The sequence below is a fragment of the Danio rerio genome, chromosome 3 (assembly GCF_052040795.2).
Source record: "Danio rerio strain M-AB ecotype USA chromosome 3, GRCz13ab, whole genome shotgun sequence".
Classification (NCBI taxonomy): domain Eukaryota; kingdom Metazoa; phylum Chordata; class Actinopteri; order Cypriniformes; family Danionidae; genus Danio; species Danio rerio.
This window is the reverse complement of record NC_141023.1, coordinates 30,440,096-30,453,662: the sequence shown is the minus strand read 5'-3', so window position 1 is coordinate 30,453,662 and position 13,567 is coordinate 30,440,096. Positions and strand designations below refer to the sequence as shown.

At 36.1% G+C, this 13,567-nt stretch overlaps 1 protein-coding gene and 1 long non-coding RNA gene across 5 annotated transcripts in view; both read right to left on the bottom strand.

Moving 5' to 3' along the window:
• The window catches only part of LOC147845656 (uncharacterized), a 191,443-nt gene that overhangs the window by 169,141 nt on the left and 8,735 nt on the right, over positions 1–13,567 (bottom strand). The window lies entirely within an intron of this gene.
• prf1.9 (perforin 1.9) lies at positions 686–13,534 on the bottom strand. 4 transcript variants are annotated; one of them, XM_087243112.1, is made up of 5 exons: positions 11,174–13,534; positions 6,600–7,139; positions 6,170–6,308; positions 3,509–3,726; positions 686–2,862 (listed from the first exon to the last, which is right to left on the bottom strand). In XM_087243112.1, exons 1-5 carry the CDS (start codon positions 11,221–11,223, stop codon positions 1,983–1,985), a joined length of 1,827 nt encoding a protein of 608 aa, XP_087099238.1. In that variant the 5' UTR covers positions 11,224–13,534; the 3' UTR covers positions 686–1,982.

Here is a 13,567-nt window from a genome sequence, read left to right as displayed (position 1 = left end):
GTCACCAGTTCCACCCAAAGCGTTAAACAGACTTTTATCCTCCTACATGCTTTAAGTACTTAATATGTACAAATGACAGACAAATCCCAGCAAACAATTTAGTGTTTAATAGATCTCTAAGCGTAGATAGCTTGGCTAAAACAAGGCTAAATTTGCACTGTCAGTGAAAATCTAATGGACATTCAAGAATAGGCCAAATCTAGACTAGTCGTCAAATAGACAGATTAGACAGAGTTTATACGTGTAGTCATTCATTTCTGTCTATTTAAAAACTAGTCTATAGTTTTGGTATATTCCTAGACGTCTATTAAATTTTCACTGACAGGCCAAATTTAGCCTTGTTTTAGGCAAGATGACTGTGTTTAGAGGTTTATTATACATCTATTAAACATCTATTAAAAACAAAAAAAAAATGCTTGCTGGGATTAGTTTAGGTCACAATTCATGATATTGATACTGGCTTGCCTATTATTAAGATATTAACTGTTTGTTTGTTGTTATGAAGTATGATCTTATTCTGCAGCCCTAATCCTACCCAATATCTAAACCCAACTTCTAGCTTACTATTTATAAACAGCTCTTTAGTAGTTTATTAAGCAAATGGTTTGTTAATACCGTGAATTGTGACCTAAACTAAAGTGTTACCAATGACAGTAATCATTTTAAAGAATCACTGAAGCTGCTGTGCTTCTAATTATTTTATTAGCCAAATATCTGCAAGCAATGGACAAATAACAATCTGCAAGCATAGAATACATCAAAAATCTAAATCTGTAAATCAAAGCAAAATTGATACAAATAAAATGCTATGCTGAAATACAAAATATAAAACTGCATTTGCAGTTGAAGTCAAAATTATTTTTGTATTTTTTTTTTCTTTTCAAACATTTCCTCAAAGGAACACAGCAATTAATTTTTTCACAGTGTTTCCTATAATATTTTTTTCTTCTGGAAAAAGTCTTATCTGAATTATTTTGGCTAGAGTAAAAGCAGTTTTTAAAACCATTTTAAGGTCAATATTATTAGCCCCCTTAAGGAATACATTTTTTCCAATAGTCTACAGAACAAATCACTGTTATACAATAACTTGCCTAATTACCCTAACCTGCCTAGTTAACCTAGTTAAAGAGCCCCTATTATGAGTTTTTGAAGATGAACTTTCATGCAGTGTGTAACACAGCTCTAAGTGACTGAAAACATCCTGCTGAGGATTAAATCTATAAGTGCACCGTGTTTAAAACTGTTAATTCTTTAATGAAATAGTCGACTCAGAGTCCAATCAATTAATCGTGTTTGGTTCGGATCTCTCGGTCTTTAACTGCATTGCTTTAACACACTCCTGCATTGGGCTCTTACATACTCTGCTATTTCACAGCCATGCTGGGTGTTTCTCTCTGTCTCACGCTGAACGCAGTTGACCAATCACAACAGACTGGGTCATCAGACCAATCACAGCAGATTAGCTTAGGGGTTTGGGAACAAATGAATCACTAAATGAATCATATAGGAGTCATTGGGATAATAAGGTAAAAATAAATATATACTATAAGACAATGAAAGGGTTTTTGACCTTGCTTGCATCTAAGCCTTTTGTTGAAGACCCCCAAAACCAAAATATGACCTTTTATAAGACAAAATAAGGGCTCTTTAAGCCTTTAGATCCCATTTTAAGCTGAATACTAGTAAATAACTAGAAATAAATATTTACTGTCATCATAGCAAAGATAAAATAAATCAGTTAATAGAGATGAGTTATTATAACTATTATGTTTATAAATGCGTTGAAAAAAAATCTTTGCGTTAAACAGAAATTGAAAAGAAAATATTGAGATGGGTTAATAATTCAGGACGGCTAATAATTCTGACTTCAACTGTATGTATAAGTGTATGCTAATATATATCTGCTAAATGAATTAAATTTAAATGCTTCTTGCTACATCTAACAAGTAACGAGATTTACGAGAGACTAGCATTCTTGTTGTTCACAAATTCTGCCTTTTGCTTTCAGCCTCACTGGTCTGACCCAACAGGGCTCGACGCTCCTTTAAGAGCACCCCCATTTTCACCAGCATATCTTTCGGGACAGGTCTTGCATGTCTCGACACGTAGAGCTTCTCCAAGTGGGACGCCATCGGAGATCCCACATACTCAGTGCACGAGGAGCCCGCCAAACTAGGCCCACACGTCACAGACGTCTTAAAATACAGCAAACCATGATTGAGTCGACAGAAATCATTTTTTACACCGGCCTTCAGCTGAATGTTGCACGTCCCCAAAAGATCATCATCCCACTTATTATCCCTATCCCAAACTTCTAATTTCAATCCCCCAAACTGAGAAACAACAAAGCTCCCAAGATCAAACCTCCAGTTCCACTTTGGTGAGTTCTGGTTCCAGATCACTGGCGTTTCCCCTAAAAAGAGCTTTTGATTTCGAAAGACCTTGACGTAGCCATCGGTCCAGGTAAAATAGTCGCCGAACAGACCTGTGGCTCTCATTACAGTCACTGTAATTTGGGCAATTCCTCGTTGTGCGGGACAGCAGTTGGCTTTGACAGCAGGATTGTTGTGGCAGCTGCAAGCGCAGGGCTCTTTGGGGTTTGTCGCGATGCCGGTTTTGCAGGGTGAAGAGCAATTCTTCAAGAGGGCCTTCTGCAGGACGTAGTCATGAATGGCACGGCGTAGTTGATCGCGTTTGGGGTTTTTGGCTGGCATTAGCATGTGGAGGGGTTTCAGTGAGAAGGAGATCACGTCTGGCTGTTGAGGCACTGAGGAGAGCCACTGTTTATAAGCACCAGGGTCATTGCTGGCTGAGAAGAGAAGAGCGCTGTCTTGAGTATGGCCACCGGTGATTTCTGTTAACCTAGTGAAACATTAATGAAAATGATAAGTGGAAAGGAGCACATAATAATAATCGTCATAATAAACTGTTATTTTAATAAAATTTTTTCTTTAGTTACTACAATACAGTTAGTTTTTATACAGTATAATACATTTATAATATGATAGGATCAATTAGTATGATTTTGCTACGTTTACACTCAAGATTAGAGTTAAGATGAGGATTTCAGAGTTATTATTTCATTTTCATAATCTATTATATCATATATCAGATTTTATACATGTAAAGAAAAATATCTATATCTACTAATTATGGTGAAAGTTAATAATAATAGTTATGATAAATAATAATAATAATTATTATTATTATAATAACAATTAATATTATTATTATTTTTATTATTATATTAAAGTTAAATTTCTAAATTTGATAGATATTTGAATTATATAGAAGAAAACATATGTAGCTATTTGATCATTTTTATACAAAATATAAAGAAAAATGCCTTAATCTCTAAAAAATATAAAATAAATAATAAAAAAAATGATAAATATTATAATTAATATCAGATAATACTTCTTACATTGATTTATTATTATTTATGGAAGTCTCTAATGTTAATCATTTCAAGCTCTTTCTTAAAAGTTTAAAAAGTCAAGGCACAAACCTATCACTGAAACTGTTAGCAAAGCTGTGTGCGCTCAGTTTTTTGTCTTGGCTCTGTTTACAGTGACGATAAGCTGTGTCTACACTTATCCTCCCCATCACACTTGCAGATGCTTCGACGTCCAAGCATGTTTTGACCTCATCTACACTGAGGTCTTGTAGAGTCGCCATGCATTGTTTAACACTGGTGACAGACTGCACACCTCCACCCAGTTTTACCTGAACAACACATTACAAACGCACTCGTGACAGACCCAAAACAACACTGCACAATAGAGATCAAATTTAGAGAACAACTTGTACCTTCCTCAATTTAAAGTCACTGCCTAGTAAAGTTATAGGTGTTTAAGAATTATAAATACTTAAATGGGATATTTGAAAAAAATGAAGATCAAAAGGAAAGGTCTTTCAGCTACAGTAAGAGAAGCTGGTTATCCTGATTTTTGATTTCTAAAATAATGCATCTAAAAAATGTTACTAGCTCATTCAAGTTCTACAAAACCTCTGGCCATCCATCCAAAGCACAAAATGATAATGGAGAATCTTAATGATAATCAGTTCAACAATGCAGCTGAATAAGCCATCTCAGCACTGAAGGATCTGAAGTCCCTGCAGTGACCAAACGTTTATCAGCAGATAATCAAAAGACTAGACTGACCTTTGCTGAAGGTTGAAGCAGGTTGAACTTGTCCAAAGCATAATTTTAAAGTATGAAGTTTAATTAATTTGGCCATTATGGGAAACTTTTTGTTAGCGGTATGGGAAAAGACTGAACATAAAATATGTGCAGAAGTCAGTGAAAGGTGAAGGAGGAAGTGACATGGTTTGGGGGATGTTTTCTGTAGCAAAGGTTTATCAGAAGCTCCTTCAGCAACGTTCAGTTACTTCTCTGCATTAATCACCAAAAAAAAAAAAAAAAAAATATATATATATATATATATATATATATATATATATATATATATATATATATATATATATATATATATATATATATATATATATATATACTATTGAGGACAATGAGTAAAGCTGAAAGCCTTTAGCTGAAAATATTAAAATAATAAAATGGCCAGACAAGAGCCTAGAACTTAACCTGCATGAACATCTTGCGTGACTACTGTGACTAACTACGGTGATGTCCTGTACATATGATCAACTCATTTAGAGAAAAACCATGGTCAAACTGCAATTCCATTTATATGCATTCATTTATATGCATGTGAATGCAGCAGACAAAGCTTGGTAATCTCTGACCATGTCCAATAGAAGATCAAAACATGTCCTCTTTGTACACTGAAAAAAAATGTTTCATTGCAAATTGTTGCAAACAGCTTCAATAAACTTAATTTAAACAAACAAATTAAGTTGAACATTAATAAATATAACTTGCTTAAATTCAGCACATATAAATTGTTTGCAACTACTTGCCTTAAAACAATTTTGTAAATCCAATTAATTACTTTTTTTTATATCATGAATCATTTTTTTGTGTACAGTTATTTAAAATACAGAAAGTAATCAGTCTCACATCATCTTTTTCCCCCACACTTTTGTGCAGGACTGTGAAACAGAATTTCGCATGCACAAACCCATAGTGTGAACAGGGCTTCAAGGGATAGTTCACCAAAAAATGAAATTTTACTTACCCTCAAGAAATTGCTAACCTTGAGTTCCTTTATTTTGCTCAAGAAAAAAGAAAATAGAATGCCTAAAACCTGTAACTATTGGCTGTATGCATGCAGGCTTTTAATTTTCAGCCAGGCAGCCCAAGGGCTTCTGGTGAACTGTCTTTTTATTACAAAATTGTCATGTTTAAGATCTGATTTCTTTAAAAATGAGCGACCTTCACTGCCTGATAGATATACGATATGAAGTGGGTCTCAGATCGGACAAGAAGCACTGCATTAAAGTCCATTTTCCCCCACCATGTCTTTATAATATGACAGTTTATTTTACATATTATTTTCATTGAAATTTTTGCGCTAGCCTGTTGCTACTGACGACTTTCATCTCATTTTAGGCTTGAACAACTAAATGAATGCTTCAGTCTATTTAACTGAATGTATTGTAATTATATTACAACATCGATGCTGTAAAAACAACCTTGTGAAATTGAAAATAGTCACATTAAGCTTTCACCACAAGTTTATCATTGGCTTTAAAACTCTAACTGTGCATAGAGCCCATTGACATCCATAGAAAAAAATATATATTATAGATGTCAGTGGTTACAGGTTTTCAGCATTCATTAAAATATCTTCCTTTGGGTTGAACAGAAGAAATTCAAATAGGTTTGCAACAAGTAAAGGATGAGTAAATAATGACAGACAGATCAAATTAAAATTTTAGGTCAACTGTCCCTTGAAGCGCCTTCAAACTTTCTACTCATGTTTGACTCCTGTCAGCACTCTACTGAATTTTTACTTTCTTGCCTTATTTGCTACAGTGATTTTTACTAAATAAATTTTTAAGTGACTTTTGTAAAAAACTTTTCTTCTATTTGCATGGTATTGCCACAACTAAATTTTTTTTTTTAAATTTTGAACAAGGAAGGTTACAGTATTTGTTGTTCTCTAAATATGACTTCCACAATCAATCACTCACTCGATAACTTGTATTTATCTGTATAAGCATATTAGTGGTGAGTTTTTTTGATTACCTGGATAATGTAATGTGTGCCAAACTTTTCAACGAGTGACAGGTAGCTCTCTTTTGTCTGGTTGTCATACGTCGCTGGAAGGTTACTGAAGTCATCTCTTAGTTCATGGTGAAGAGGAGCGCTGCTGGCAATCCTGTAGCTGAAGAAAGTCGTTAATAGAGCTGTGCATTAATATCAGCATGCAGTAACCAAAAGGCTGCGCAATTAAAGGAATAGTTCACACAAAACAAAAACGAAGATATTTTGAAAGCAGAAAACCTGTAACCATTGACTTCCACAGGAAAAGCAAATACTTATTAGTCAATAGTTACAGGTTTTCAGCTTTCTTCAAAATATCTTCTTTTGTGTTTACCACAAAAGATTAAGTTTTGAAATATGACATCATTTTCATTTTTGGGTGAACTATCCCTTTAACTATATTAAGCATTACCTGTAGTACACGCAGGATGCAGACTGCTTGATGAAGCTGAATTTGTCCTTTTTGGTCTTGCTCATTGAATAGTCAGAAAGCCTTGAGTTAGTTCCAGCAACCATCAGAGACACCTTACTTAACATATTTCCTATTCCCAGTCCAGTTTTCCAGTTGTTCTCTATGGAGGAGGTGCTGGAACTGACCAGGGACTCGCTGGACTCATAAACAGAGCTGGATAGGGACATGGTGCACTTTTGAGATGCCCTCCAGTAGACGGCTGACACCGGGAGCTTCTGCTTTTCGTTCTGCATGAATGGGTTTTTGCACAGATTACACGTGTTGTTATTAAGATCCCACTTACTCATGTCGAAGACAAAGGTCCCCAGGCGTTGCATCTTAGTAATGTCGAATCCCTCCCCAGCCAAGTCAGATCCTGGCACAAAACTGGCATCTTGACACTCTGCTTGTTTTCCCAGAAAGCATGCTGGGCTGGTTGGAGGAGGAAGGTATAAAAGAAGCACAGAGCACAGTAGAGCTACAGGAACCATTGTGTGTTTCCTAGAGAAAATAAGATTGCATTGAAACATGTCGTTAACATCATAACAATTTCTACAACATACAATGCATGTCGTGATTTGTGTTTTTAATTTTTCGGTTTATTATAGCCCCTTCAATATGCATTGATCTAATAATTATTAAATACAGTTTCTTTTATTAATGAAATGTTTTATAAAGGCATGGGATGTTTTAGCATGTAAATTCTTACTTAAATTGCAGTTTTCTGAACTGGAGCAGAGGTCAGTAAAAACAAAACAGCATGTTTGCAATTAAATGAGTTTAAGATCTTTCTAACTTACCCAGAGGGTCTTCAGAATCATTAGTCTAAGAGTGTCCCACATGCAGACTTAGATCAAGTATCTGTGCTGTGTTCATATTTATACAGCACAGTTTACATCTCACCCCTGGTCAGACTTGAGAGCATTCACACCTTTATGGTCAATGTGTATGCAGGATGCATAGGGTTGGAAATATTGATAAAGGTTGTTATTTAGCATAAAAGGATGTGGTTTTAATTCAGCAAAACCATGAGCAAAGGTGATATAGACCATTATATTAAACACAAATTAATGGTTTCATTGTATTTACTGCTATTATTTCTTCATTTTTTCTTGGATATAAAGTGTGTCAGAGCAGGCATAACTTTTATGAAGCACTTTTGAAGTGGCGTTCATGTCATTGTTTAATACAGAGGTGGCATGAATGGATTGGCACCGCAGGCATAATTAATCGGGCATTTATGCAGTATTATCTTTAAATATAATTTTGATCAGACAGAGCAGACTTACTCAGCTTTGTAAATATTACTTAAGGACGTAAGCTAAAGGAAATCAAACATTGGTGTTAGACACCTATGGCACGCTTTTAAAAAGTTTTACAGCTCTTGTTTTTAAACCACTGGTTCAGACCTGCAAACAAAGAAATATAATTTCATGATTGCATTCATTTCTTTTTATCAAATTTCATTTTGTAATCAAAATTAAGGTTTAAGGCAAACTGCATATCTTCATGCTACTGATCTCCAGTGAAGGTTTTCTCCATCTGAATTACCCTATCTACACTAATTGACTTTGTTTTAAATAAGTAAAAAAATTATAATTTTTTGCAAAATGTTTCATGTAAATGTAGCCTAATGCTCAGATTAATAGACTCATCATGGGGCTGTGGTCTGCATGGTTTACACATCGTGACTCATTTAAAAAACAAACACGTTTGTCATCGTGGTTGGAAATTTTCATTTCAGCCTTGTGGTGCATGTGATACCTTTCATGAGTGTGAGATTTGGTCTCTAAAATGATCATTGTAGAACAATAATTTGTGAACGCTGTGTTGCATTAGTCCAATAGATGTTTATATGCTAAAGAAATTGAAAGGTTTTGATTTGCATATTGAGGCATTTATTGTAATGCAGGGCCATATTTTTTTAAGGTAATATAACATGTCATGCTTGTATATGTAAAAAGCAGTACACTATTACAGTACTCTTTGTGAATAAAAAAAAAAAATTACATTTACATTTACATTTAGTTTAGCAGACGCTTTTATCCAAAGCGACTTATAAATGAGTACAAGGAAGCAATTTACACAACTATAAAAGTAACAATGAATAAGTGCTATAGGCAAGTTTCAGGTATGCAAAAAAAGTGTCAGAAGCAAAACAGTAGTCATTTTTTTTTTAAATAATGTAGTTAGTGGAGGGGTCAGAGAGGGAATTGCAAATTAGTAAGGAAAGTGGAGACTAAATAGTTGAGTTTTAAGTCATTTTTTGAAGACAGTGAGTAACTGCCATTCTGAGTTAGGGAGTTCATTCCACCAACTGGGCAGATTAAGCGCGAGAGTTCAGGAAAGTGATTTCTTCCCTCTTTGGGATGGAACCACGAGGCGACGTTCATTCACAGAACGCAAGTTTCTGGAGGGAAATATATTGTGACACTTGCAAAAATGCAAAACATGCAAAAAATAGTCAGATGTTAAGCAATTTTATTGACTGCTGTGCTCAGTGATGGGCAAAAATACATTAAAATGTATTTTAAAATAACTCAATTTTATATGTATAAAATAAACTAAAAAATACAGCAGCCACAACAAGTATCACATTAAAATACTGTATTTTAGTGTGAGAATACTCTCACTTTTACATGGGAGTATAACATTTCTTCGCAAACCTTCTATCAACAGGCATATTCGATCAATCGCTTCACCATTAAACTGACCTAGTGAAGTAAACCATGTTTGATAACAACAGCTTTTTTTCTAAGCAAGATTAAGTCAGCCACTGTAGGACTTGTTTTAATGTTGTTTGTCTTATTTTCTTGGCATCTTCATCAGCAATTTAACCAAAACTACTATTATATGTGCAGTTTACTCATTCCCGCAAGATTCTTTCAGTTCTCCTTTAACTGGAAAAGTCTCAGTTTACCCACTTATTGAACACCAGCACACCATCTTTAGGTGTTTTATGAAAAGTTTGTCTGAATTTCCACCTGCAGCACTGAGACTGAGAATAATTATGTGCTGTAGGCTCCAAATTCTGTTCTTAAGGACTAATATTTTACTCTAACTTATTTCTTAAGCAAATATGCATAACTTCCATCCATAGTACAAGAGTTGAACACCTTCCTTATTAATTTTCTGTTCTGACCTCAAGAATAGGCAAATAACAGAAAGCATCAATCTGAGGCCGCATTTTTAAGATGTCATCATATAGACTTCCTACAAAGTATTTTACAGTATTTTTAAAATTCAAAAATACAAGACACTGAAGTATTTTGATACAAAATATTAACCCATTATCATCCACCCTATCAAATACAACTTGCAAAATGTGTATTAGAAATACTTGTATCATAAATACTACCCATCCCTGCTGGTTGTGCTTGTTGGCAAGCTGGCATTGTCAATCCATGCAGCCTGGTGCAATAAAAGTTCATTTGTTTCATTTAAAGATCTTTGACCTGGATTGTGCCACTTATAAAGCTAAACTTTTAATTAAGTCATATTTAGGGACTACATTGCTGTCTGATCAACCAATGTTGTCTGGAGTATTAATGTTGATAGTATTAGCATTATTTATTAAGTATTAATTTAATGTGTCCCAGTTGCAGTCATGATTTGGATCAGAAAAGTTGGCATGAAATGTAACAGTATTTTTTGGCCCAATCTCAAATGGCAACCCAAAGAGGAAGGGGCATTCATGCAATAGTATCTGGATGCAGCCTTTATGATGCAAGCTGAGATTGCATTACTCTGCGATGCAATGTCAGACACAATGCACTTATATGGAGTGAGTGACGTCACCGTGATGGGTAGGGTTAGGGGTGGGGTTAGGTGAGCCCATTAAAACGCATTGGATGCAGCTCAGATTGCACTGCACCAGGTCTGCATCCAGATCCCTCTCCATTCACGGGCAACCTTTCGAAAGCTAAATTGATGAATACTATTGTATTGGCTATTGTAAGTCTTCAAAGACACGAATGCATATAAAGTTTAGTATTTGAGATTCATTACGCCCTGTTGTGACATCATTTTTCAAGGTAAAATGGCTTTCGTAAATTTAAAAAATGTAGGACTGGATTTAAATTTCATCCTTCAGAAATATTTGGATGGAAGAAATGGTCTTTGTTGTTGGTTTACATGTAAACTTGAACAGTCGGTTGTTTCAAAAAGCTGAATTTTAAAGTGTAGCAGGTACTTAATTTATATCTTAGGTGAAGTTGTTGATTTGCATATCCAGTAAAACAGGTTATTTTAATAATTTCAGATTGTTTATTATCGGTTGGTCTGCATGTAAACATTAAAAAAGTTCTAAATGTATTAATATATATATATATATATATATATATATATATATATATATATATATATATATATATATATATATATATACAGTATATATATATATATATATATATATATATATATATATATATATATATATATATATATATATATAGGAATATTTTCCAGTAGAATTTCATGGTATATATTTTTTGGGGGGGTCATTGTAAAGGTGGCGCAGTGGGTAGAATGATCACCTCACAGCACGAACGTCGCTGGTTCGAGCTCTGGCTGGGTCAGTTGGCATTTCTGTGTGGAGTTTGTATGTTCTCCCTGTGTTCGTGTTTCTTCTAGGTGCTGCGGTTTTCCCCACAGTCCAAAGAGAGGTGAATTGAATAAGCTAAATCGACTGTAGTGTATGTGTGTGAATGCAAGAGTGTATGGATGTTTCCCAGTGATGGGTTGCAGCTGGAAGGGCATCCGCTGTGTAAAACATACCGGATAAGTTGCCGGTTTATTCTGCTGTGGCAATCCCAGATGAATAAAGGGACTAAGCTGAAAAGAGAATGAATGAATGAATGAATGAATGAATGAATGGGTCATTGTAACTTTGACACATTGATCAAATCCTTACTAAAACCCCAAATCATCTCATTCTGATGATTGAGATCTCTAGCTGACTACTTACTAAGTGAAAAAAAAATTAAATGTGACAAAGGAATGACTGATAGTCAAAAAGTACCAACTGTATATGGTAAAGTGCTACAGAATGTGGACAGCCTGCGTACCGGATCCATTCATACCTCACACATTCATTAGTATGGATTCAATTAGGCTACTCAATCAAACGAGCAGACGATGCTATCTTCGGTGGCTCATTCCAATGCATGGTTGAATCGTTTAGACCGATTCGCGAACGAATCGTTTAGACTCAGCTTTGTTCAACCAATTCAGTGAAAAAAGAGACTCGGACAACGCTATTTGGAGCTATCATTAAGGTATAGCCTAAATGATTTTAAATATTATCAAATACAATATGCGAAGCAGATAGTTTATGATTTCATGTTGTGACATCTTTAAAATGTATTTTTAATGGGCAAAAATCTTTTAATAAAGGAAAATTGAATGCATCCTGTCCTCGCGCCACCCCCGGCTCGTCCCAGTTGGTCCAGACTGGATTATAGCGCTGCAGCATCAGCGGATGAGAAGAGTGAAGGCCGGGCCGCTGCGCCCCTCCACCAGCCGCATGTTCCCGCACACCGGTATCACACAGCCCACAAGAAATGCGCCGGACGAATGTCGCGGATATTAACCTTTTTTTGATAAAGCCGCCTATCAGAAACGGATTTCCTCTCCAAAGCTCTCATTTATAACTCTGCTGGCTGAAATCACTGCAAGCTAGCAGCAACATCACTTGGCACCGTAGAGGAGACGTGTTTCTGTGAGCCGAGCACCACGAACATTCCTCCGTCTGCTGGATGACAAATGCCAAGCCTGCGGATAGGGATATTTTAGTCGGAGTAGGGGGCTTGCAGGAATGCAAGTGCAGCTGTTTGGGGAAACCGGCTGTGATGTGTGACCACCGCTAAAACAGTGACTGTGGAGCTCGTGTGTTTTTGCAGTCAGCACAATCAAGGTGACGGCAGCTAGCCCGTTAGCTCTTCAGCTATCCGGGTAGTGCGAGACAGGGAACAGGCAACGCGTTTGATATCAGAAGATCTCTGTTGTTAAACTAAAAGAAGAAAGCACATGAAGCATGTGTTCTTTTTATTTATGTATTTATTCATTTATTTATTGTGGACGGTGCACTTATTACGTAGGTAATGCCAGGGGAGGCTCGTATGTGAAGGGGATGAACTTGACATATCTATAAGAATTTGAAAATCTTTGTTTTTTTATGTTAGCCGAATACCCTCAATTTAACCCCCTAAACCCCGTGGGATGTCATATCGATTCTGGCATTGTACACTGTATGTTTTCATACTTACGATTTGGTGCCAAGCAATATTGTCTTATCAGCATTAAATTGAACCGGTATTTGTTTACCGCAAAAACACGCCTATCCGTGCGCCGTTCGAGTCGACATGTCCCGGTAATGAGTTTAGTATCAGTTTTTTGGCAAAACACACGAGTGTCACAGAGCGCTGGTAGCTGAAATCAGAGTGAATGCCAACGCTGGTGGTGATGATGATGATGATGATTCACTCTACGGGAATATGAGGAAGTTACTCTGAACCTTCACGAAACCCCTGCAGTTCCCGATGGTGAAATTAACCAGCGGCTTTTTGATGAGCTGCAAACGAAAGCCGGCTGTCCTCTGGTCGCCACTGAAGTCGAGCTGACAGAAGCTGGAGGGGTTTGTTTTAAAGGCTCGGGCAGGGTGTGACCGCACTTCGTTTAAATGTTACATGCAGCCCTGTATATATCAGCGAAGCTCACTATGAACGCAGCCTGGATCTTCTACGTCAACCCGTGTGGATGACGCCGCCGCCAGCGTCCAAACACAAACCGTCGCGGAGGCAAAAGTTGATTTTTAAAATTATTTCGGCTAAAGAGGAGCTGTGCTAGCCATGTAGCTGGCTGCACATGACCGCACTGGACTTCTCCGACTAATGTCTAGGGTGTCAGATCTTTTTTTAGTCTGTGTTGTA